We start from the raw sequence: 26,533 nt of genomic DNA, 5'->3' as shown, positions 1-26,533 counted from the left end.
TACAAACTCGGTCCAAAATCAAAATGGCAAAAACAGTTGAAGAAAAACATTCAGATCATGTGATTGCAACTTAGCTTTTTCTTTATTATGTACAAACAAATACAACACCTTTCAATCTCCCCAAGGCAGAAGGATATTATTGAACTCTCAACGGTTACATTTTGAACAGATTAATTACACATGTCTGAATAAGGCAGAGAGGGAAGGAAGTCAGAAGCTAAGAAGCATGACAGCAAAAAAAAAGCTTTGTTACATGTGTATGAATGTATATAAACAGTGATACAGCCTCCCAACTCTTTGTGCATTATCAGACAACCCTTCAAAGAGGACGGAGGGGTAACTGACCATGTAGAAAAAGATATACAGCTCATTATCGTATCACAAGTTCCAAAGTACTGTGGTGATAGTTGGGAGTTTCGTCTCATGTGATGTGACCAGAAATGACCCTCGACCTCCTCTTACTGTGCTATCGTAGCCTACTATTATCTGCTTGATGACTGTGATATTGTTACAGCAATATAAAGTGTTACTTACCACATCTGTTGACAGCAACTCAACCAACAACCAATATGTATTAAAGTTGAAGTGATCTTGTTCGTTGGACAGGTTGATGACAGAGCTGAGTCCAGAGAACGCATATCTTCTGGCTCTAGACTTATTTGAAGGTCATGTTTTTTTCATTCATCATATTTAGCTTTTATATACAGGCACAAATATTCTTCCAACAGATGTATTAATCAGTTAGGATCTTATATCTGTGTTGTTAAAATTCGTTTTTTTTTTTTTGTGCTATTAAAATACAATTATGAGTTACTGTATAACTCCTGGGTGAAGATGTTCAAGTCAGGCCATGACGATGGTGCCTGTATCTCTATATTGGAGCAACAGCAGTGGGCACCATGCCGACCTTCACAGTACAGTATATGGATAAGAAGGGACCGAACTGTTTCATACATTTTTCAAATCATTAAAAAAAACTGGTTGGATTTCTATTCAAATGCAAGAAATTTCACATATTTGCATGATGAATTAAAACTAAGCCAGTTAAGTTTTAATACATAAAGGCTGCTAGAGATACTTCGACATGACTAAAGTTACAAGATTGGGCGATATTAATCACTACAAATATTGCTTATTGTAAAGGCATGATACAAGCTTCAGAAATGGAAACACAACATCCCCATAACAGGGAAATGGCAAATCCACTTCATTCTGTTCTATGGCCCTCCAGAACCAACTTCACCTCCCTTCTTTCATAGAAACCCCAAAACTGATAGACTCAATAGAAAAGGCATAAGTAGAGATGAAAAACGGACACAACAAAGACAGCGAGACAGAGACAAGCTTCAAGAGGGACAAAACACATAGCAGAGACAAACATACTGTAGTGAAAGCATTTTAGCTGGAGAACAGAACAGATCTGTCATTTTTAGTGCTAAACCAAAGACAGGAGTATAGCCTTTCAAATGGAAAGTATGGATGATATAAAGAGACACAGCAATGCCACTACTATAAATCAGTCCCGTCTTAATTTGTGCGTTATAAAGGTCTACATAAATATGTCATAGAGAGTATAATTCACACACAAGAGCTAGCTATCTTAGATGTAAGGTTACGTCAAGCAGCGTACTCAACAGCTGAGTACAATGGCACTTTCACATTGAAGGTTCAGTTCAGTTTCTAGACAAAGCTCCACCATGTGAGGAAGCTTGTGTTCCAAGACCTACAGTACAGCCAACTGCACTCAAACAGATATCAGTACATAAGAGCTAATGGTGATGCAATGCCAGGGTTAGGGGGGAACGCAAAGTGCTGTCATGGATTAGGATGTGGGCATGTTCAATATCAAGCCATCTCCTTGATGTACTACCCACATGTACTAACTAAGCCATTTGATTGCATGTGTATTGTCTAGGTGTCTGTATCATTTGGTGTGGTAAGGCAGGGGGCAGCAGAGACAGTAGATTAATGATCATCAAACAGATACGGATATAGACTGTGCACTGCACAACAATGACAAGGATGAAAGGACTGGTTGATAGTGTGACTAATCATTTCCATGGCTGATGTACTCATTTCACAGATTTACTCATTTGTGCCATGCAGGAGAGTTGCTTCAGAGAGAAACAGTTTGACAGACTCAACTATAGGCTACTTGCTCATGAGGGGATATCCGTGCCTTTGACAGCACTGTCCCGCTTCTCTTCAGTCTCCCCTTTGAAAAAGATGACCCTTCAGATAAGTTAGTTGCTGTGTCCTCAAAGAGGAGGTGCAGAAGTGTAAACATGTTCTAAAACAAAAACCAGCAGCTTTGACAACGAACCATGAAGAGATCCAAATGGGCCTAGCTATATGAATACAGTTCCCATCATACTCCATTGTGCCCTTAAGCACAGATCCAGGATCAGTGTACCCACCCCAAACCGTAACCTTGACTATTAGGGGGAAAACGCTAGACGTGACCACAAATCAGTGTCCAGCGGCAACTCCATCCTACTTCGTTTCGACACACCAGCCCAGACTCCATTGTAACATCCTGCTATTTCTCGGGGGTCTGACTGAACAAGGCGGTGTGTGAATTCACAGATCTATAAATCCTCTGGACAAGAACAGATCCTTATATACAAAGATGAGTGAATCTACATGATGCTGAGCTCTGGCCCACCCCCAAGAACAAGCAGGTAGCCCTTTTCCCCACATGGTAGACCTTCAGGACAATCACATGCTCACTGGACAATAAGAGCAGTGATTGATGGGGCTATTCTGTGGTTTGGCTGATCAGTGTCCATGTCCCCTCCACCCTGTATGAACTGTGTGGAATGATAAGCCACCATGCAGTTGTTGAAAAATTATGTCTTTACTCTTCTTCCTCCACTTGTTCTTCTACTTCATCTTTTAACTCAAGACCCTCCATCTCGCCATCCTCCAACTCTCCATCCCCCTCTTCATCACCCAAAGGATCCTCAATTTCTTCTTTCTCATCTTCGTACGAAGAGATGGGTGAGTACTGGGGAAGGAAAAGGTGAGAGCTATCGGGGGCCTCAGAGCTGGCTAGAGGGGTGCTGATGGGGCCAGATATTGGGACAGAAAAGTGACCAGAGATGGGGCCAGAGATGGGGCTAGAGATGGGGCTAGAGCTGGGGAGAGGGGGGAAAGACTCAGACTCAGGACCAGGGCAAGGCTCAGGGTCCCCTGTAGTAGTGACTGTAGCAGCAGCACCAGCCACAGCAGCACCAGGGATTACTACGCCAGCCCCCAGGCCCGGTGAGAGAGCACAGATGTTGGGTAGGTGCTCCCTGATCTCCCCTGGCTCCAGGGGGTCTGGTCCACAGGGGTCGTGTTCGCTGCAGGACAGCCGTCCGTCCAGCTTGGAGATGAAGAGCATGCCGTCGCGGTGCAGTGTGCAGTAAGAGCTGGGACACATCTCACAAAAGGAGGCTGCCTCCTTACCACACAGGTCACACTGGTGCCACGGGCACTCCCACCGACCTGCAGCACAGAGCAGGGAGATAGATACAGTATATCAGACAAGGGCAGTCAGACACAACTACATCAGCAGTAACACAGAGAAGTAATCAGCTCACTGAGACTGCTAACCAGGGATCTGGCAGACTTCAAACAGTGAAAATGCATGAAATATGTCATGCATATCATTCTCAATCACACAAACCTACAGTAACAGAGGGGAAATATAACAAACCATTACGAGCTATAATACTACGATATCATCTCCTCTGACAGGAATCTAACTGTACCACTGACCTGCAGGCCTCTTGGCGAGGTTGAGACAGTCTGCGTGGTAGACCTTGGGACAGCCTGGTCTCTTACAGGACACAATCTGTCCCCCGTCCCCACAACTGAAGCACTCGTCCTCCCTCTCCTTGGTCACCTCCATCTTGTTCTTCCGTTTAGCCAGGACCTTCTTCTTCAGTTTGCGGCCCTTGTCGTCTGCTGGAGGGTTGTTCTGGGGAAGGACGAAGTGTCAGGATGTTGATAGAGACACAGAAACCCAAACTGAAGATGGCCCTTTCATTCAATTATCTCATTCCCGTTGACATGACTACTCTTTTGAATACTGTATCAAAGGCCTCTTGGATTTGTGAAAAGATCATTTAAAATCGTTATCATGATTGTTTCTACTATTGATGTATCTTATTCATTCTGTGGATGAATGTCATAAATAACAACATCTGGTTCCAGTGTCTCCTCTCACCTTTGGCCGAACTCCTAGGAAGCCGCTGCAGTTTGGAGCTTCACATTTACACACAGTCTTCCCATTCCCAAGGCACTCCAAGTTGTAGTTGAAAGTCAGCTCTGTGTCTGGAGACAGACAAAACGACCCATAGAGGACAGATATAAACCAGTATCCACAACAAGTGATAGAGAGATGGACATGAACTGCTGATGGAATAACCTATGTAATTACCATGTAAGAAAATTGTTTTGTAAATACACTAATTATGACCTACTTTGCCCTCACAGTGGTAAATATTATGCAACTTCCTTTTCTTATATACCTGATACAATGCTACCCGTATACACTATATATACAAAAGTATGTGGACACCCCTTCGAATTAGGGAATTCGGCTATTTCAACCACACCCGTTGCTGACAGGTGTATAAAATTGAGCACACCACCATGCAATCTCCATAGACAAATATTGGCAGTAGAATGGCTTTACTGAAGAGCTCAGTGACTTTCAACATGGCACCGTCATAGGATGCCACATTTCCAACAAGTCAGTTCGTCAAATTTCTGACTTGCTAGAGCTGCCCCGGTCAACTGTAAGTGCTGTTATTGTGAAGTGGAAACATCTAGGAGCAACAACTGCTCAGCCGCGAAGTGGTAGGCCACACGAGCTCACAGAACGGGACTGCTGAGTGCTGAAGCGCGAAGCACTTAAAACTCGTCTGTAACACTCACTACCATGTTTCAAACTACCTCTGTAAGCGACGTCTGCAAAATAACTGTTCGTCAGGAGCTTCATGAAATGGGTTTCCATGACCGAGCAGCCGCACACAAGCCTAAGATCACCATGCGCATTGCCAAGCATCAACTGAAGTGGTGTAAAGCTCGCCGTGGAATCACGCTTCACCATCTGGCAGTCTGACTGGTGAATCTGGGTTTGGCGGATGCCAGGGGAACGCTACCTGCCGGAATGCATAGTGCCAACTGTAAAGATTGATGGAGGAAGAATAAAGGTCTGGGGCTGTTTTTCCATGGTTCAGGCTAGGCCCCTTAGTTCCATTGAAGGGACATCTTAATGCTATAGCATACAATGACATTCTAGATGATTCTGTGCTTCCAACTTTGTGGCAACAGTTTGGGGAAGGACCTGTCCTGAATGCCCCCATGCACAAAGCGAGGTCCATACAGAAATGTTTTGTTGAGATTGGTAGGGAAGAACTGGCCTGCGCAGAGCCCTGACCTTAACTCCATCAAACACCTTTGGGATGAATTGGAACCCCGACTGCGAGCCAGGCCTAATCGCCCAACATCAGTGCCCTCACTAATGCTCTTGTGGCTGAATGGAAGGAAGTCCCTGCAGCCATATTTCAACATCTTGTGGAAAGACTTCACAGAAGAGTGGAGGCTGTTATAGCATCAAAGGGGGGACCAACTCCATATTAAAGCCAGTGATTTTGTAACGAAAATGTTCGACAAGCAAGTGTCTACATCATTTTTGTCATGTAGTGTAGTTCTCCTGCCAATGCCTACATAATGAAATGTGTTGCCAAAAACCAAAGCTATAATATAGCACAAACTCCTTAAGCCAAAGCTCCGCTCACCTGCAGGGACATCTATGAGAGTGAAGAGTCCCACACGTGTGTCTCCATTCACCGTCCACTTCTGTGTCTCACAGTTGGGCCGGCAGCTGTGGTTCATGAAGCGGGCCTGGTTCCCCTTTGGCCCAGCATCAATGATCCGATCCTAATCAACACACCGACATGGACAACACTGTTCAATAATCATTACTTTTGGGTGTCTTTATGATACCATGCAAAGCAGATGTAAATTTCTGAGATGAAATACAGAAAACCAAAAGAATCCCCTCTCTTGAACGATAGGGAAAAATTTAGCTTTCTGCCTAAATAGACATACCCAAAAGTAATAATTTTTCATAAGATGGCCATAAACATAAATGGTAATGCTGCATAAATTTAGAAAGGTGTAGAACTCACCTCTAAGGTACTTTTTTAAACAATAAATAGCTGAGGTGTACTCACTTTTGAGGACCTAAGCTCAAGTACATAGTTCAAATATTATGAAATATAAAAAATTATAAATATGACAGGACTGCCAACTTTTGGAGAAAGCTTGGAGTGAGATTTGCTATGTGAATTTCATTAGCCCTGTCACAACCCCTAGATGGAGGACTGGGTGTCCTCCCCCAGGAAAATGTTCCTCATTTTAAGCTAACTTCCTGCAATTCTACGATTTTTGTCATGGCATAGGCCTATGACCAGGGTGGAAAAGTTTAAAATAAAAACCACAGGTCAGGTATATTCAGGATGCTTTCAACATTAAATAAACACTCAAAATTGGATGACTTTGTTTCTTTGAGATTATTATTTTTGGGGTGGGATGAAATTTAAAGTATGCTAACATTTTTTTGTTAACATATTTGTAGGTTGTTTGACGCTTTATTCAGACAGTAATGAAATGAGATAGGGAGACTGGCAAATTCTACAAACAGGGCGAAGGTTGGAAAAAGAGATTGATCCCTGTTCTCATCTGATAAATTACATTTGATTTCTGGAGCATTTAATATGGAATAATATGACTTATTCAAAACTGTCCATGAATGGCTGCATTAATACATAGCGTCATACAATTCATTTTCAAAAGACACAAGTAGTCATATCAGATTTCAAATATGTGATTACACTGTAAAAATTGGGAAGAAGTGTAATAATAAAATAGGTGTGGGGAATAACAGTAGTCTTCTTGCTGACAAGCCACACTAATTACCCTATATTTTAGCCCACTGTTAAGAATGAGAATTGTTCCACTGATCAGACTAGATCAAGTAAAAACTGTAGATAATAAAATCTCCCGAAAACAAGATTACATAAATCTGCCCCTACACACTAACCAAATTATTGGTATAGTTATAGTCTAGAATTTGTATAGTCTAGAATCAAACTTACACTTTTCGGTTCACAGTCTGTTTGACAAAATGATTATCATAGTTACAAATCAGGTTACCCTACCAAACTTCCCTGATAAAACATACTGTAGGTCTGTCTGCTGCCTTTTCGTTGTAATAGCCTAAAAGGCAATGCATTGTCAATCTGACGTCTGCATTGGCAGTGCAGCATTTATGGCGATACGGCCTCTGCAGAAGTCAGTGGATTCATACTTCTTGCGCTTCCCAAACAGCACAGAGCTGTTGTGAAGGAAGTTGTCAAGGAAATTAGTTTGTGTTTCAACAGGACCTCCCGCCCCCACCTACCGTCAACCAATCATGTCAATGCGGAGCTATACAGCGATATAAGAAACCCTCCGCACTGTTACCAAATTTGGGAGTTGTACCGCGATGCGGTATGGAGCTAAATGTGGCCTCTGCATGTCTCTGGAGGATCCATGATTGAGTCACACTATCCATACGGAGCCTCCGAACACATTTTGGATTAAGCATAAATGAGCTTTTATCCTAAATGCCAATCACCAAAAGAGGGGACTAATGCAAGTGTGGATTAAATCGACTTTAGTACATGCTGTCAAAAGGCTGCATTCTGCAATGCGGACGGGAGTAACAGCCACCTAATTTAGTTGACAACATTGTACATAAAACAGCGCTACAGTGCAGCTCTTTTTACTCTAATCTTGAGGGGTGTATCTTTAAAACATGCAACCAACCCCCTGATCCCTTACATAACTAGGCCAATCATATGCTTCAATGTGCCGCGGTTCACAGTGCTGTGGCAAGACAGGACAATGAAAGAGGTTACGCTCGTGATGATGTTAAATTGAATGTGCAGATGCTCCGATTTCAAAACGATTCGGAGCACAGATGAAAGGTTAACGCGCTGACTATGCAATGGACTACATAAAAGCAGTACTTTTCAATGGACTAGATAAAAGCAGTACTTTTCAATGCGTGAAATATAAGAGGTGTGCCGTGAGAAGAGGGTCAAATGCGGGTCAAATGCGTGTCTCACGGCCACTGCGTTAGAGTTGGCGTTATTTGTTCCCCTATTCAAAAAAATGGGGCAATAGGGCTTGAAAGGACTACAGTAAAACATCAAATTATAAATGACTTATTATAAGATTTCACCTTTCTTATAACTGTAAAATAAATATGAGCATACTTAGTGACAGTACAATATTGGCACTGTTTCATATGGCTGACGACAGAGACTTTTCTGCCAAACGTCCTCTGAGCGGCGTTGAGATACCATTCAAATTTGTGCAGACTCGTTACAACTTCAGAGCTATAAATCCGCCTGAGAACATCACAGCGAGCTGAAACCACTGTTGTTGCATCCGCTTGACTTTTTACATGTGCTGTGAGATTCACAGGCAAAGAAAATGTGACGCGTCGCTCCCTATGCAAATACCAGATTTCCTGTGTCCGTGAAACTCACAGCTGCGCTTGCAATAGCGCATATGAATCAGGACAACCAGCGCGTTCATAGAGTGTATGTAACGCCGTTCACAGAGCGGCTTGTTCACAGAAATATCATTCGGAATCGAGGACTTAACATCTAAGAGAGCAAGAAACCAACAATTGTCAATAGTAGTGATAATAACCAATAACATAGCCAATAGCATTAATAACCCATGACAACTTCCTGTAGCTAGTTACAGAAATCCTGGTTAAACGTCATACGATTACAGAGGTAACTTCAGGCCAAGAGACAGTCACACGAGAGCTCTGAAATCCTGACTCCTGAGCCATACCTTGTCCAGAGTCAGCATGTAGAAGTTACAGATGTCGTTATCCTGGGCGTGTTTGATCCTGACCCGGCACTCATCCTCATCGATCACTTCTCCTACGTACTCATTCACAAACTCCCCCTGAGAACACAACCATGATCGTCAGCATGAGAGACACAGTGGAACACTCATTCTACTACCAATCATTCTACTACTCAAATAATTACTCTTGGATTCATCTGAGAGCTCCCTTGGGTTTAACTGACTTTTGAAAGGGTAATTTACATGTAAAGATCATTGCAGATAGACTTGTGCAAATCAATGTTTCAAAGCCATGATGGCCATTGATGACAGGGCTTCGTCAACTTTATGGTTTGATGATTAGATTAACATATCACTGATTACCATTTCAAAAGTCATACTTCATGATTCCTTTAACATCCAAAATATTATTTACACTTTCTAGAAAAAAAGTCTGCTGGAATTGAAATCTGTCTGGATTGAAGAAGAATCAAATAAAGCCCGTTTCAAATCTATAGCCTTTTTAAAATATAGTTTAAGCCCCAGGGGATACAGTTTCATGGTGGCACATTGATCTCTACTTTACATGATTAATGGTAAAACCTCTACCATTACCTTCTTGATGTCATGGGCACAGCGAAGGCCCCAGCCTCGTGCCAGAGTCCTGAAGATCTCCACCTGGCTGTACTGGCGTTTGGTGAAGGCCTGGTTCAGGCAGCCATTGCCCGCTGGGCACACCTGGGGGTGGCACTCGTACATCAGCATGCGGTTAATACACTCAGAGTCGATGCCACACGGGTTCTCGTCTGAAGCCGTGCAGTTACAGCGTGGGATCTCTGATAGGTCGGCCGTGATGAACTGCACCTTCCCGATTGGCCGATTCACCTGAGGGGTTAGGCGAGTGACTTCAGAGGAATGAAGTTGCAAAGGACGGTGTGGTAATACTTCTACAGCTCAAAACTAAAACTTAAAGGTCCAACGCAGACTTTTTAAAATCTCAATATCAAATAATTTCTGGGTAACAATTAAGTACCTCACCTTACTGTATTCAATAAAAATGGTCAAAAATGTACAAAAATAGCTTGTTAGCAAAGAGCAATTTCTCAAGCACGATTTCTGTTAGTTGGGAGTCTGGGAGTGGTCTAAGTGGGGAAGGGAAAACTGAAAACTAGCTGTTATTGGCAGAAAGGTTTGTAACTCTCCTTCTTATTGGTCTATTAACTAATTTACCGTCTGGTGACGTTACCAGGCAGGCCAAAACTTCATCCCTCCAAAACAGGCTGAAATTTCAGGCAGTCTTATCAGACAGCTCTTACACTAAAAGGCCATTATTATAATTTTCACAATTTTACATTATTATTGCAACGTCATAGTAGAAATACACACTGAGTGTACAAAACATTAGGAACACCTGCTGTTTCCATGACATAGACAGACCAAGTGAATCCAGTTGAAAGCAATGATACTTTATTGATGTCACCTGTTAAATCCACTTCAATCAGTGTAGATGAAGGGGAGGAGACAGGTTAAAGACTGATTTTAAATCTTGAGATATGGATTGTGTATGTGTGCCATTCAGAGGGTGAATGGGCAAGACAAAATATTGACGTGCCTTTAAATGGGGTATGGTATTAGGTGACAGGCGCACTGGTTTGGGTGTGTCAAGAACTGCAACGCTGCTGGGTTTTTCACACTCAACAGTTTCCTTTGTGTATCAAGAATAGTCCACCACCCAAAGGACATCCAGCCAACTTCACACAACTGTGGGAAGCATTGGAGTCAATATGGGCTAGCATCCCTATGGAACACTTTCGACACCTTTTAGAGTCCATGCCCCAATGAATTGAGGCTGTTCTGAGGGCAAAAGCAGGTACAACTCAATATTAGGAAGATGTTCCTAATATTTTGTCCACTCAGTGTATATTAAACACAGGAAAGTCATGTTTTTGACTTCAATGGGCCTTTAATGTATACATTTTGTGCGGCAAGAGATGTGGCAGTTATGGTACCTTGATGTGTCTGTATGGAGGGGGTTTCTTGTCATTCCTCCTGTCCTCCTGAAGCTGTCTCAGTTCTTTCTCTGCCTGCAGTTTCAGAAACCTGCGAGCAGCTTCCTCCAAAGCTGGGGAAAGATTAACATAAAGTCAACGACAACCGTGTCACAATTCACTTTGACAAAACACTCTTACTCTCTGCACACACCCACGCTACACACCCACGCTACACACACTTGCACAGCTCAAGCCTCCCCTTCAAATGTGCTCTACTGCCAATCAAAATTGGTGTGAATACCTTTCTTGTAGATGACGTCTACACCTTTCCCCATCTTCTCCTTGTTGTTGGTGTCTACGTCCATGTAGGGGAAGACTCTGGCTTGGTAGGTCCACAGGTAGTCGTTGGAGCCAAAAAAGTGCACAGGGAACTCGCCTACGTCGTGCCTCATACGTAGGATGTTTTCCGGGATGTTCTTGGGATGGTTGACCTCCGCAGGCCACCACCTAGACAGAAGATAGGAAGGGAAAAGACGATATGAACGAGAAAAGGAAATGGGCCATGGCAGAAAAACCACAACCATTTGCAACCACTGCCATATTGTGAAGAGAAATACAGGTGCATTTCAGTTCTCAGTACCTTGGTGGTTTTGTAATGTCAGAACACCTAAAGGACACTTTATCATGAGGAATGTGGTTCAGGCAGGGGAGGACTTAATATCCTGGATGCCATCTGTTTCGTCTTTAGGCAACTTGTTGTTGTTTTGCCAAACCAATGGTTAGCCAGTGAGGTTGGTCCCCAGGCGGCTGTACTGACCTGTACCGGCCCACTTTGACCCACAGGATGTCCTTATAGTGGGGCTTCTTCCCGGCCTGGCAGTCGTTACAGAACCAGCTGCCCTCGGGCATGTCGATGTTCAGACACTCCCGGTGGAAGGCAGCAGGACACGACTCACAGCACAACAGACTGCCCCCTGGAGCATGGGAGAGGAATAACAGTTTGTCTACTGGATTGGTCTATGAGAATAAAAAACTCAGATGAGCAAACAGAGATGTAACTGGGCTGTAGTACATATGAACTCTGATCATGTGTTCTGCGAAAATTGTACCCTGATCATGTAATACACATTACATATGTAGGTAAGTATTTACTGAGTGTATCTATGCATATCGGACTCTAACAACCCAACATATGTGGATGCCGGCGTACCTTCAGAGCAGACAAAGCACCAGCTGACGTTGACGTGTTCATGGTTTCGGAATCCCCTGCGGGGGGTGAAGTGGTTGGGACACAGGAAGCTGTTGTTGGCCAGGACCACACTGCCCGCTGCCATGCAGTAATCGTTGGCATGGTACGCCACAGGGCATCGCACACAGCGTGTCAGACGACCTACAGGACACACAACACAGGGGGGACAGAGGCAGAATGAGCTGTTAGTTAGAATATCTAGTACACATACAGTACCCATCGAAAGTTTGGACACACCTACTCATTCAAGAGTTTTTATTTATTTGTTACTATTTTCTACATTGTACAATAATAGTGAAGACATCAAAACTATGAAATAACAAATATGGAATCATGTAGTAACCAAAAAATTGTTAAACAAATTAAAATATATTTTATATTTCAGATTCTTCAAAGTAGCCACCCTTTGCCTTGCCAACAGCTTTGCACACTCGTGGCATTCTCAGAACCAGCTTTATGAGGTAATTACCTGGAATGCATTTCAATTAACAGGTGTGCCTTGTTAAAAGTTCATTTGTGGAATTTGTTTCCTTCTTTATGCATTTGAGCCAATCAGTTGTGTTGGGACAAGATATGATTGGTATACAGGAGATAGCCCTATTTGGTAAAAGACCAAGTCCATATTATGGCAAGAACAGCTCAAATAAGCAAACAGAAACGACAGTCCATTATTACTTTAACTTCTTATGGGCAGGTGGGACAGTAGCGTACCACCTGGCCAACATCCGGTGAAATTGCAGAGCGCGAAATTCAGAAATACCAAATTCAAATATTTAACATTCTTGAAAATATATGTGTTATGCATCAAAATAAAGCTTGTTAATCCAGCCGCTGTGTCAGATTTCAAAAAGGCTTTACGGCGAAAGCAAACCATGCGATTTTCTGAGGACAGCGCCCCACATACAAACACATGAAAATCATATCTCAACCAGGCAGGTGCGCCACAAAAGTCAGAAATAGCGATAATTAATGCTTTACCTTTGAAGATATTCTTCCCAAAAACATCACAAAACGTCCTTTTGTTCGATAATGTCCTTCTTTATGTCTCAAAAATGTCAATTTATTTAGCGTGTTTGATTCAGAAATACACCGGTTTCAACTCGTCCAACATGCCTACAAAGTATCTAATAAGTTACCTGTAAACTTGGTCGAAACATTTCAAACAACATTCCTAATCCAACCTCAGGTACCCTAAAACGTAAATAATCAATAAAATTTAAGATGGAATAAACTGTTTGTAATACCGGATAGAAACAACGTGAAGCATGCTCCAGTTCATGCACACCAAAACAGTAGAGTCCACCTGGAGTGACACTTACAATACTGCCCTCTACCCTAGAGGTTAAGACAGGCAGATCAGTCAATATGGAAAATTTGAAGAACTGAAAGTTTCTTCAAGTGCAGTCGCAAAACCCATCAAGCGCTATGATGAAACTGGTTCTCATGAGGACTGCCACTGGAAAGGAAGACCTAGAGTTACCTCTGCTGCTGAGGATAAATTGTTAGTTAACTGCACCTCAGATTGCAGCCTAAATAAATGCCTCACAGAGTTCAACTAACAGACACATCTCAACATCAACTGTTCAGAGGAGAATGCATGAATCAGGCCTTCATGGTCAAATTGCTGCAAAGAAACCACTACTAAAGGACACCGATAATAAGAAGAGACTTGTTTGGGCCAAGAAACACGAGCAATGGACATTACACCGGTGGAAATCCGTCCTTTGGTCTGATGAGTCCAAATTTGAGATTTCTGTTCCATCCGCCGTGTCTTTGTGAGACACAGAGTAGGTGAACGGATGATGTCTGCATGTGTGGTTCCCACAGTGTAGCATGTCGGAGGAGGTGTGATGGTGCTTTGCTGGTGACACTGTCAGTGATTTATTTAGAATTCAAGGTACACTTAACCAGCATGGCTACCGCAGCATTCTGCAGTGATACTCCATCCCATCTGGTTTGCTCTTAGTGGGACTATCATTTGTTTTTCAACAGGAAAATGACCCAAAACACAGCTCCAGGCTGTACTTGACCAAAGAGAGTGATGGAGTACTGCATCAGATGACCTGGAATCCACAATCACCAGACCTCAACCCAATTGAGATGGTTTGGGATGAGTTGGACCGTAGAGTGAAGGAAAAGCAGCCAACAAGTGCCCAGCATATGTGGGAACTGTTGGAAAAGCATTCCTCGTGAAGCTGGTTGAGAGAATGCCAAGAGTCTACAAAGCTGTCATCAAGGCAGTGGGTAGCTACTTTGAAGAATCTCAGATATAAAATATATTTGGATTTGTTTAACACTTTTTTGGTTACTACATGACTCCATATGTGTTATTTCTTAGTTTTGATATCTTCACTTTATTCTACAATGTAGAAAATTGTAAAAATAAATAAAAACCCATGAATGAGTAGTTGTGTCCAAACCTTTGACTGGTATTGTATATTTACTTCCCACAGCTAATTTCAAGTAGTGGGTCTTTCTATCATGGTGTTGATATGAACTATCTGAATTTCTTGTGCAAAATGAAAATTATTTGAGAAAACACATGTTTGCAAACATTTAACCTCATCCCGTTCTCCTGTAGAGTTACCAGGGTAAGGTGATTGCAATTGAGAAGATTTGCATAAAATCTAATTAAACTGAACTGTGCTGGGTGGGTGGAGCAAAGCAGCACACACCTTTGGGGATGGAGGGGTTGACAGGGTTAGTGATGAAGCAGGACAGACAGACGTGGAGGGAGCAGCGGAAGCCCCCGTGCAGGGGGGCAACGGGAGCGTGATTGGCGATACACTCTCCATGGTAGAACTTCCCACACACTGGGATCATACAGCGCCTCACGTTCTCCCCGGGCTTCTTACACGCAAAACAGGTATGGACACCTAGCAACAAACACATCAAGTTTAATAAACTGGTTTGCTTTTACAAGCCAGAGAGGGGAGAGAATCAGCAAAATTATGTGTGAAACAATCAGATAGCACACTGATAACTCTAGATGCAACTAATAATAGTCTTTCCACAATTTTGTCCAAGTAGGAATGAGGCATAAAAAATATGTTAATGAGGATACAGTGGTTGTGTTTTTACAGAATATATGCTTGACCCACCAGACTTGCACTCCTGGCAGACGAACTTCCCTTTAGGAGGCTCTGTGAGGCCGCTACACTGGAGGTGGAAGGCCCCACAACACTGGCCCTCACACAGCAGAAGCTCCCCAGTCTTCTCACATACCTACCCGTACAGTCCATAAAGGTTTACACAACATTAGAACAATGTACACAGCTGTCTGAAACTTTCTGATGGGCAAAGAGCAAATAGACTCCACAATCACTTATAGCACTTTAACCTTTTCACATGTGAGTTCCAAATATCCCTAACTGTAACCCCAGCGTGAGTTGTTTTATGCACATTCCAAAATGTGATTGTTTCGCAACATGATAGTTATCACATGCTGCCTGATAATTATCTGTAGGTTATGTTTCAACTTGTCAATTTCAAATTATTTTCTGTCAAGTTTTATTCTCTAACAACAGTTTGAATTGAGGTGTGTTCCGCCTCCTCATTAATTCACATAGAAGTATCCCATTTCACTGTTGCAGACAATTTATGTTTGAGGCTTTACTGAGCTGGACAAATTTCTTCAAGGAGAGCCCAAGCACTTCCCCAGTGTTACGCAGATCAAGTATGCAGACATTTACCCAGTCTTGCACAAACTTTTTCCCTCTGGCACATTTTTTGGCTGGCGCTCACAATGCCACTATTGTTGTTTTCCCAAAAAATTATAACTTTGGACATGTGTGTTGCTATCAAAGTAAGTGCCTTATTTTCTGCATAACGTGTTGTCGTTTCACAGTACAGTACCAGTCAAGAGTTTGGACACACCTACTCATTCAAGGGTTTTTCTTGATTTTTTCTTGATTTTCTACATTGTAGAATAATAGTGAAGACATCAAAACTATGAAATAGCACGTATGGAATCATGTAGTTACCAAATAAGTGTTAAACAAATCCAAATATATTTTATATTTGAGATTCTTCAAAGTTGCCACCCTTTGCCTTGATGACAACTTTGCACACTCTTGGCATTCTCAGAACCAGCTTCACCTGGAATGCTTTTCCAACAGTCTTGAAGGAGTTCCCACATATGCTGAACACTTGTTGGCTGCTTTTCCTTCACTCTGCGCTCCAACTCATTCCAAACCATCTCAATTTGGTTAAGATAGGGTGATTGTGGAGGCCAGGTCATATGTTGCAGGTCATCAGACCAAAGGACAGATTTCCACCCATCTAATGTCCATTGCTCGTGTTTCTTGGCCCAAGCAAGTCTCTTCTTCTTATTAGTGGTGGTTTCTTTGCAGCAATTCGACCAGGGAGGCCTGATTCACACAGTGTCCTCTGACCAGTTGATGTTGAGATGTGTCTGTGAAGCATTTATTTGGGCTGCAATTTCTAAGGTTGGTAACTGAATTTATCCTCTGCAGCAGACGTAACTCTGGGTCTTCCTTTCCTGTGGTGGTCCTCATGAGAGGCAGTTTCATCATAGTGCTTGATGGTTTCTGCGACTGCACTTGAAGAAACTTTCAAAGTTCTTCAAATTATCCGTATTGACTGAGCTGCATGTCTTAAAGTAATGATGGATTGGCATTTCTCTTTACTTATTTAAGATGCTCTTGCCATAATATGGACTTGGTCTTTTACCAAATAGGGCTATCTTCTGTACACCAACCCTACCTTGTCACAACACAACTGATTGGCTCAAACGCATTAAGAATGAAAGAAATTCCACAAATGAACTTTTACCAAGGCACACTTGTTAATTGAAATGCATTCCAGTTGACTACCTCATGAAGCTGGTTGAGAGAATGCCAAGAGTGTGCAAAGCTGTCATCAAGGCAAAGGGTGGCAATGTCGAAGAATCTTTAACATAAAATATATTTAGATTTGTTTAACACTTTGTTGGTTACTACATGATTCCATATGTGTTATTTCATAGTTTCTACAATGTAGAAAATAGTAAAAAATAAAGAAAAACCCTTGAATGAGTAGGTGTGTCCACATTTTTGACTGGTACTGTATGTACAGTATATGTAGAGCATAATGTATTTACAGTTTTATTCACATTGACATGTACTTGTGACAAATAATGCATTCCGATTATTGCATAGATTGTAATAGATACCTGCGATATGTGTAAAATACTCTTTTAAGGTTGTACTAATTATGATGAGCTAATGCTAAGCTATTTGCCAGCTATGTGAGGCACCATGTTTGTTGACATTATACAATGCATTCTGGGTGTCACGTAAACATCTGTCAGACCAAAGATGTTATAATGAGATGAAGGAATGGTTCACTTATCTTTCGAGTAAACTTCCGCAATTGAATGGAAGTGATTGATCGTAGACGACACACCACTTCAACATGCATACTGCAAACAGACCAAACTCATCTTGCCTCCTCTTCATATCTTTGGTTGGAGTGAAAAAACAAACATGGTGGCGCGCACAAACTAAATATCGGCGGATTACTTAAGATTTTTAGAAAGTGTTTTACTCAATTATTTCGATCAATGGTGAGCTCACCCATGATGTGATGAATTATAAATAGTAATTGCTGTTAGATAATTCATATTGTGGTTTCTGTCAGCCGAGAGTTAGTGCTAGGACTAATGTAGCCTACATTTTCCGGCTGAATGATTGTGTTATGACGTTGCTACTTCTGTGAATGTCTGAACATTGCATCCAAAAATAAACTGCTCACATTCAGGACATAACTTTGTGAGGACTGTGTTTGTGCAAAATGTTTCTGTGAAAAAACAGTGTGGCCAGCTCAATCGCAGACTGTTGCGTCAATCGAAACTGGACGTTCTAAATAAGAGTTCTAATCACACCGGTTTGAGCATATCCTGCAGGGACCACTGTAGAATGATCACACCCGTTTGTTGGTACATATCAAAGGGTTAAATAAACACAAGGTAACCACTCTTTTTATAGATTTTTTTCCCAATTTCGTGGAATCCAATTGGTAGTCATAGTCCTGTCCCATCGCTGCTTCTCCTCTACAGACTCGGGAGAGATGAAGGTCACGAGCCGTACGTCCTCCAAAACACAACCCAGCCAAGCCGCACTGCTTCTTGACACAACGTCCACTTAACCCGGAAGCCAGCTGCACCAATGTGTCAGAGAAAACACTATACACCTGACTAACGTGTCAGCGTGCATTGTGCCCGGCACGCCACAGGAGTCGCTAGTGCACGATGGGACAGGAATATCCCTGCCGGCCAAGCCCTCCCCTAACCCAGACAAAGCTGAGCCAATTGTGCGCCACCCCATGGGTCTCCCGGGCGCGGCCTGCTGCGACAGAGCTTGGACTCAAACCAGGATCTCTAGTGGCACAGCTAGCGATGCAGTGCCTTAGACCACTGCGCCACTCTGGAGGCCCCTTACCACTCTTATATTGGTGATGTTAGACGTACTCACCTGACACACATTCTCCTTCAATGAGGCGACGCCCCCTCTGTCCACTATGATCTTCTTATTGGGGAAGAGTGTGTCATCGCACTGTGAAGACTCCTCCCTCATGGATGAAAAGCTGTCATCGAAACTGGATGCAAAACCCTGAGGTGCAAATAAGAAGAAAATCAGCAGGACAGTTCAAGCGCCGAAAGCCACATTGCAAGCAATCATGCCGTAACACTATTCGATGCAGAATTTTTTTTTTCAGGTACATATTGATGCATGTTTTAGTGTTATTGTTTTCTTTTTTGGGTCGTTATTTTGTAATTACAATTTTACCATGTAATTTCTATGTTATTATCAGGTAAAACATATGGACCATCAAATTAAGCTGCAGATTTAACCTCTTGTCTGACCTCTGGGTCTATGGTGTCCCTCCCATCGTCATGGAGATTAGTGTCCTTAGTGGGGGGCGTGGTGAGGTCGATGTCTGACCCCCTCTCCATGCAACTCTGTGTCTGGGGGCAGGGTGCAGGGGTGCAGGGCAACATTGTGGAGGATGCAGTGGTGGATGTCATTGGTTGCTTGATCTTTGATTTAAAGGATTGTTGTCCAGAGCCTGGGGGAAAAAACAGTCAAGTCAACTTTGACCCCAAGACCAATCAAACCTCTGAATTGACAATCATGAGGTAAATGAAAGCAGTATCACAAAGCATTGTGATAAACAGTGTATAGCCTTACATTTCTTAATGCTTTTCCTGTACACATCTTACACAACAGTGGGAAAGACGCTTAAGAACTGTGTAATGCGGACAGTTTGAGGGAGGTCCTTCCTGTGTAGACTGACCTGAATGAACAGCCTGGCTTGATGAGCTGGACTTCAGGGACTTGACCTGTAATACACAATTAACCAGTCAACCCCTGCTGTAAAGCCTTCACTACTGTGAAAATCAATGGACCCATAAGATACAAAAATCCTTAAAGGGGCAATCTGTAATTGGTAAATTTTTTTCTTTACTTTAAAATTAATTATATATAGCAATTGTTTCTTGAAGAATGTAACGTATAAATGCCTCATGAGCTTATTTCAACTGTCTAACCCCATCAGACCCAATATATATATATTTCCCTCCACTGTTTGTAAACAATGTCATTGTAAACAAACACTGTATAGCTTAAAAACATGATTAAAACTATCATTTTGATCTCATAGATGGTCAGTCCTTGCATCCATTGCCCCATCTATGAATTTGGTGGTTACATTTCTCCAGCTCCATTCCTAAGCTCTTTACCCAAAAAGGTGTGGGGTGTATGCTTTGTTATTGATTGAACTGCACATTGTCCCCTTAACCTTTCCGCTACCGACCCACCTCGACAACATCCGGTGAAGAGCGCCAAATTCAAAATACAGAAATAGTCATAATAAACATTTATAAAAAATACAAATTTATACATCGGCTTGAAGATTAACTTCTTGTTAATCCAGCCACTTTGTCAGATTTCAAAAAGGCTTTTACGGCGAAAGCATACTATGCGATTATCTGAGGACAGCGCCCCACTTACAAAAGCATACAATAATTTTACAACCAAGTAAAGGAATTACAAAAGTCAGAAATAGCGATAAAATGAATCACTTACCTATGATGATTTTCATATGGTTGCAGTCACAACAGTCCCAGCTACACAATAAATGTTTGTTTTGTTCGATAAAGTCCCTCTTTATGTCCCAAAAACTCAGTTTTGTTGGTGCGTTTTGTTCAGTAATCAACTGGCTCAAAGGCGATCAAAAAATACAGAAAAATACATCCTAATAGTACCGGTAAAGTTCGTCGAAACATGTCAAACGATGTTTATAATTAATCCTCATGTTGTCAATTGTCTAAATAATCGATAATATTTCAACCGGACAAAAGCGTATTCAATAGAAAGGAAAAATAACAAAGGGCGTGCACTTGGTCACACACGCAAACCAGCACTGCATGATTCTACAGTCCACTGACAGAAAGTCTCATTCTTCTTAATTTTTCAGAAAACAAGCCTGAAACAATGTCTAAAGACTGTTGGCATCTAGTGGAAGCCATAGGAACGGCAATCTGGGTCCTAACACATTAGATACTCTATACTCTCTTCAATTGAAAACTACCCACATCTAAAAAATCCCACTTCCCGGATGGATTTTCCTGAGGTTTTCACCTGCCATATCAGTTCTGTTATACTCATAGACATTTTTTTTTTATTGGAAACTTTAGAGTGTTTTCTATCCAAATCTACCAATTATATGCAAATCCAAGCTTCTGGGCCTGAGTAACAGGCAGTTTTCTTTGGGCACGCTTCTCATCCAGATGTCGAAATACTGCCCACAAGCCAAAATAAGTTTTAACCTTTCTAGGGCAGGGGTTCCGCTCGACAACATTCCGCTGAAAAGGCTGCGCGCAAAATTCAAAAATATTTTTTAGAAATATGTAACTTTCCAACATTAACAAGTCCAATACAGCAAATGAAAGATAAACATCTTGTTAATCTACCCATTGTGTCCGATGTCAAAAATGCTTTACAGCGAAAGCACAACATATGATTATGTTAGGTCATAGCCAAGTCGAAAAAACACAGCCATTTTTCCAGCCAAAGATAGGAGTCACAAAAAGCAGAAATATAGATTAAAATGAATCACTAAACTTTGATGATCTTCATCAGATGACACTCATAGGACATCATGTTACACAATACATGTATGTTTCGATCGATAATGTGCATATTTATATCCAAAAATCTCTGTTTACATTGGCGCCTTACGTGCAGTAATGTTTTCATTCCAAATCATCCGGTGATTTTGCAGAAATACTCATAATAAACATTGATAAAAGATACAAGTGTTATTCACAGAATTAAAGATAGACTTCTCCTTAATGCAACCGCTGTGTCAGATTTCAAAAAAGCTTTACGGAAAAAGCATAATCTGAGAACGGCGCTCAGAACCCAAAACAGCCAGAGGAATATCCGCCATTTTGGAGTGAACAAAGTTAGAAACAACACCATAAATATTCACTTACCTTTGATGATCTTCATCAGACGGCACTCCCAAGAATCCCAGTTCAACAATAAATGACTGATTTGTTCCATAAAGTCCATCATTTATGTCCAAATAGCCACTTGTTGTTAGCGTGTTCAGCCCAATAATCCATCTTTTTAAAAAATTTTTTTATTTATTTTACTAGGCAAGTCAGTTAAGAACAAATTCTTATTTTCAATGACGGCCTAGGAACAGTGGGTTAACTGCCTGTTCAGGGGCAGAGCGACAGATTTGTACCTTGTCAGCTCGCGGATTTGAACTTGCAACCTTCCGGTTACTAGTCCAATGCTCTAACCACTAGGAATCAATCTTTAGGATGTTTTTAACATAAAATATCAATAATGTTCCAACCGGAGAATTCCTTTGTCTTCAGAAAAGCACTGGAACGAGAGGTAACTCTGTCGGGAGCGCACGTCATGAGACCAAGGCACTCTGCCAGACCACTGACTCAAAGAGGTCTCATGAGCCCCTCCTTTATAGTAGAATCCTCATTCAAGTTTCTAAAAGACGGTTGACATCTAGTGGAAGCCGTAGGAAGTGACACTTTATCCATATCCCACTGTGTATTCGGAGGCCAAGCTTTGAAAAACTACAAACCTCAGATGTCCCACTTCCTGGTTGGATTTTTCTTAGGTTTTCGCCTGCCATATGGGTTCTGTTATACTCACAGACATCATTCAAACAGTTTTAGAAACTTCAGAGTGTTTTCTATCCGATACTAATACTAATATGATATATTAGCATCTGGGACAGAGTAGGAGGCAGTTTACTCTGGGCACGCTATTCATCCAAAAGTGAAAATGCTGCCCCCTATCCCAAAAAGGTTAATGAACAAAGCACAACCATTCCCTAACCCCTCCATACCTTTTTCTTTGGGATTGTGGCAGCCTCTGAGTATTCCAGAATCTTCAGAGTGGGTTTTCTCTGTCTCTTACGGATGGTTTCCAAGTAAGGAATGTCACCTGCCACAGGACAGCGTTATTATGGACCTTTACACACATCTGGGTTAATGAGGTGTTTAGGATCTAAGACCACTACTACAGAGGAGTAATGTAATAAAACCAGTAATTCCTTGGTTTCAGGGCACATTGCTTACGAAAACATTTTGTAATTTTTTGCAATTCAACCAAAGTATACATTTGATATGTAACTGGTTTCTCACCAACATTCTTTGTAAGACTGTCACACAACAGCGAAGGGTCTGCTTCAGGAGGCAGGGTTAGAGTATCTATGGACAGGATAGGTGCATCCTGAGGGGGAGTGTTCTCTATTCGGGGAGGGGCTTGTCCATTTGGGGTCTTGGATGGTTCCTCTGGGGGCAGGGATTGTATTTCAGGAAGTGGGTTCAGAGGGGCATGGTCATGTGTGGGTTTCTCTGATGGTAGGGGATCTGGTTTGTTGCTGTTGGACTGTGCCACCTGGAAAAGCATGAAGAGGGTATAGAACTGGTATGATGATACAAAACCCTGAAAATCCAAGAGATGTAATACTGTATGTTTGAGTGAGCTACCTTTCCCAAAGACTGGGGGGCCTTTTTCTGTTTCTTCCTTGTGGAGAATATCTGATCATACTCTTCTGTCCATTCTATGAGTCTTTTGCTTGGTTTTCTAATTCGTTTATGTGCTGATGAAGGACAAGTGTGCAAAAAGTATGAATATGCCACACATGTAAAAACCATGACATTTCATGATCTACAGAATTTGGCATCATGGCCCTGAATCTGAAGCTATCACATTATAGCTTTTGATATTTTCATTATGGTATAATTCCCAAAGCAAAGTCAATGCATTGATCAGTCATATTCTCCTTTGGGATACCTTTCTGTCAAACCAAGAAGAAGAAAAAACTATTCCTTACCTGTGGGAGCCTCCTGGCCTTCCCCAGTACTTTGTGTAGTGTTTGCAGAATTGATGGTAGGGATAATCTGCTGGTCCAACCTTGTCTTTGTCTGAAAGGACACCGATGGGTCTGCACCACCCTGCTCCAAAGGCACCATGTTCTGTAGTCTCTCATTCATTAGCCCACTGCAGCCCTCCCACAACCCCCCTAATGTCCCTGAATCATGGTTAAACTTCGGACAGGCATTGCTAGAAAGATGGTGTGAGGCCTCCATCCCAAGGTAGCCAGGTCCAGGAGACCTCTTACCACAAGGCTCTTTTCCATTAGGTTTATTTTTAGTCCCAGACAAGCCTCTCTTTTTGGCTGACCTTTTCAAGTCCTGGTTTATGCTGCCTTGAAGTTGTGGGATTTCTACTTTCAGAGAAGACTTGAGCTTGGGTTTGGCCTTTGTTTTGCCCTTGCACTGTTGACTTTTACTGAGACTAGGGCCTCGACTGAGTGACTCCTCTCCTAGTAAGGGTGGAATTACTGAAGGCTCCTCTTTTACATGGGCAGTGGGTGGTCCGATTTCCAGCTCCAGGGGTGTACCATGTTTCTCCCTGGTATCGTGCTCGTCCTTCAGCAGCATGAGAAAAGTACTGAACTTGTAGTTAGTGTCTGGTTTAAAAGACACATGTTTTCCATCACCATCACTTGATTCCAGGGACTTGAAGGATAACTCTTTGATGTCTTTGAAGACATCCATGGGAGAGAAGCATGGCGAGGGAGAGGAACAGGAGGAGATGTGAGACACACAGTTCTCTTGCTTTTCCTTCCCAGAAGTTAGAGGTATGAAATCCGCAGGCATCTGGGATACAAAGAAGCTCTCACTTTCTGTCTTAACCTCTGCCTCAATGTCCTTCGACCTGGTGAACTTTGATGAAGAGCAATTTGGAAAAGCCATGATCTGATTATCGTTGTCAACCTTTGAAGGTTTGTCCTCTGTATAACAGTGTGTTTTGGTCTCTGGTTTATCAGAGAGCGTGTTTGTGGAAGATGAGACCTTCCGCTCAGCTTCCTCCATAGCTTTAAGAGCTCTGGTCATGAGGCGGTTGCTAGCGGGCAGATGCACAGGCTGCTTGCCCAGGTCCTTCGACTGATCCGTGAGCTTGGGCACACTTAAGACTGGAGTCTTAAACTGATTACCAGTAATTTCTTTGACTGTTGCATTGGACACTGGAGTCTTCGACTGATCAGCAGGGCGTTCTTTGACTATTACACTGGACACTGAAGTCTTCAACTGATGACTAGAGCATTCCTTGATTGCCACACTGGACACTTGTGTCTGTCTGTTGACAGCAGCTGCAGTTTGAGTATTTTTCTTGCAGGGGCCCTTGCTAAAGGAATTGTGTTTAGATATGGAGGTGGTAGTGATGAGTCGCCTGTCTTTTCCTGGTTTGCTGAACCACAGGCCAGTTTGGACTTCAGGCTGCTTCTTCACTTTTTCTACTACTGGAACTGAGGGCTGAGTCTGAGAGGGCTTGGATTGACGCTCAAGTGCTTTAGGACACAAAATATTGGGGATAGAGTCAATGTCCAAATACGGACATTCTTCGATGTCCCCCTCTGGCTTGTCAGTGCTTCCAAATGTTTCGGTGTTGAAGAACTCATTTTTAGCTTTTGATGCTTTAGTTGGATTCTTCTTCCTCTGAGGCTTCTTGAAAATGCTTCCTTTTGGGGAAGATTTACTTTGTGGTGACACAGTTCCGTTTGTTATGTGACTTGGTGCAGGGGATATAGAGGCAGATGGAATGGAAGAAGGGGGAATTGGAAGGTCCTTGTTCTCTAATATGGACCCATCATGGAGGGTTGTATCTATGGAGTCAGGTCTAGAGGGCCCCATTTTGGGCCGCTCTGGGAGGACAGCTTCTGCCTCAGCCACACTTTTTCCCCAAGATGCTTTAAAACGCTTGGGTATCTATGGAGGAAAATAAAGTGTTTTTGTAATCACAAATATATGTATTTTGGATATATTCAGGTAAAACATGATTGGTTATTGTCCAACATACAAAAAAGCTGAGCCACATGTTTGATTCACATTAATAATTACAGTGTATTTGTAGTCTTTGTCTCTTTGCCTTCCTCTCCTGCGTATCAAGGGGAGCTGTTCAAACTCAAAGCCTCCATGAAAAGTGTGTGTAGCTTTTCCTGCGACCCAGGCCAGTTCCAACGGCTCTCCAAAGGTCCTGATGTGGTACTGCCGACAAGGCCTATCACTGGGCTCTGAAACATCACCACACAGGAGCAAAGGATCCGGTAGATTTCATATTCATTTAACCTTTATCACAGGTATAAAATACATTTTGCAAGAGAGATGTGTCCATTTCAATGTAAAGTCGATTGTGAAATATAACACTTCCAAGCTAGTACAAATCTGTTCTACAAGATCAGTTAAAAAAAACAATGAGTTGTTACAATAATACCCAGGACCAGGGCCTACCTTTCATTTTGTGGTAGGTTCCCTGTACTGGGTCAACTGTCATCTCACAAGGCCACCAGGGTCTTCGGTTGAACTTTGCCCATATAACTTCACCCTCTAAAAACTTTACAGGTGGAAGGGACTTCTTCTTTGGGCTGTCCATCTGTTGATAGACATCAAATAATCAATATTTAAATTACTTCAAGAAATGTTTAAATTCATGTTATATGCAGTACCAGTCAAATGTTTGGACACACCTACTCATTCAAGTTTTTATTTTATTTTACTATTTTCTAGAATAGTGAAGACATCAAAACTATGAAATAACAGATATGGAATCGTGTAGCAACCAAAAAAGTGTTAAACAAATCAAAATGTATAGATGTTTAGATTTAAGATTCTTCAAAGTAGGTACCCTTTGACTTGATGACAGCTTTGCACACTCTTGGCATTCTCTCAACCAGCTTCATGAGACAGTCACCTGGAATGCATTTCAATTAACAGGTGTGCCTTGTTAAACGTTAATTTGTGCAATTTCTTTCCATCTTAATGCTTTTGAGCCAATTAGTT

General features: G+C 42.1%; 1 protein-coding gene across 1 annotated transcript; it reads right to left on the bottom strand.

The window, feature by feature from the left end:
- Positions 1-763: 763 nt before the first annotated feature.
- nsd1b (nuclear receptor binding SET domain protein 1b) lies at positions 764-26,121 on the bottom strand. The gene is made up of 21 exons (XM_024431843.2): positions 25,985-26,121; positions 25,595-25,767; positions 23,524-25,462; positions 23,177-23,289; positions 22,829-23,084; positions 22,531-22,628; positions 19,444-19,489; positions 19,013-19,215; positions 18,621-18,758; positions 15,249-15,372; positions 14,823-15,023; positions 12,109-12,288; positions 11,716-11,872; positions 11,200-11,405; positions 10,917-11,029; positions 9,523-9,792; positions 8,911-9,027; positions 5,793-5,934; positions 4,214-4,320; positions 3,763-3,964; positions 764-3,489 (listed from the first exon to the last, which is right to left on the bottom strand). The coding sequence occupies exons 1-21, from the start codon at positions 26,025-26,027 to the stop codon at positions 2,858-2,860; spliced, it is 5,460 nt and encodes a 1,819-aa protein (XP_024287611.1). The 5' UTR covers positions 26,028-26,121; the 3' UTR covers positions 764-2,857.
- Between the last annotated feature and the right edge of the window lie 412 nt (positions 26,122-26,533).

Source organism: Oncorhynchus tshawytscha, linkage group LG09 (genome assembly GCF_018296145.1).
Source record: "Oncorhynchus tshawytscha isolate Ot180627B linkage group LG09, Otsh_v2.0, whole genome shotgun sequence".
Classification (NCBI taxonomy): Eukaryota; Metazoa; Chordata; class Actinopteri; order Salmoniformes; family Salmonidae; genus Oncorhynchus; species Oncorhynchus tshawytscha.
Note: the sequence above shows the minus strand (reverse complement) of the source record. Positions and strands in the feature narration are given on the sequence as shown.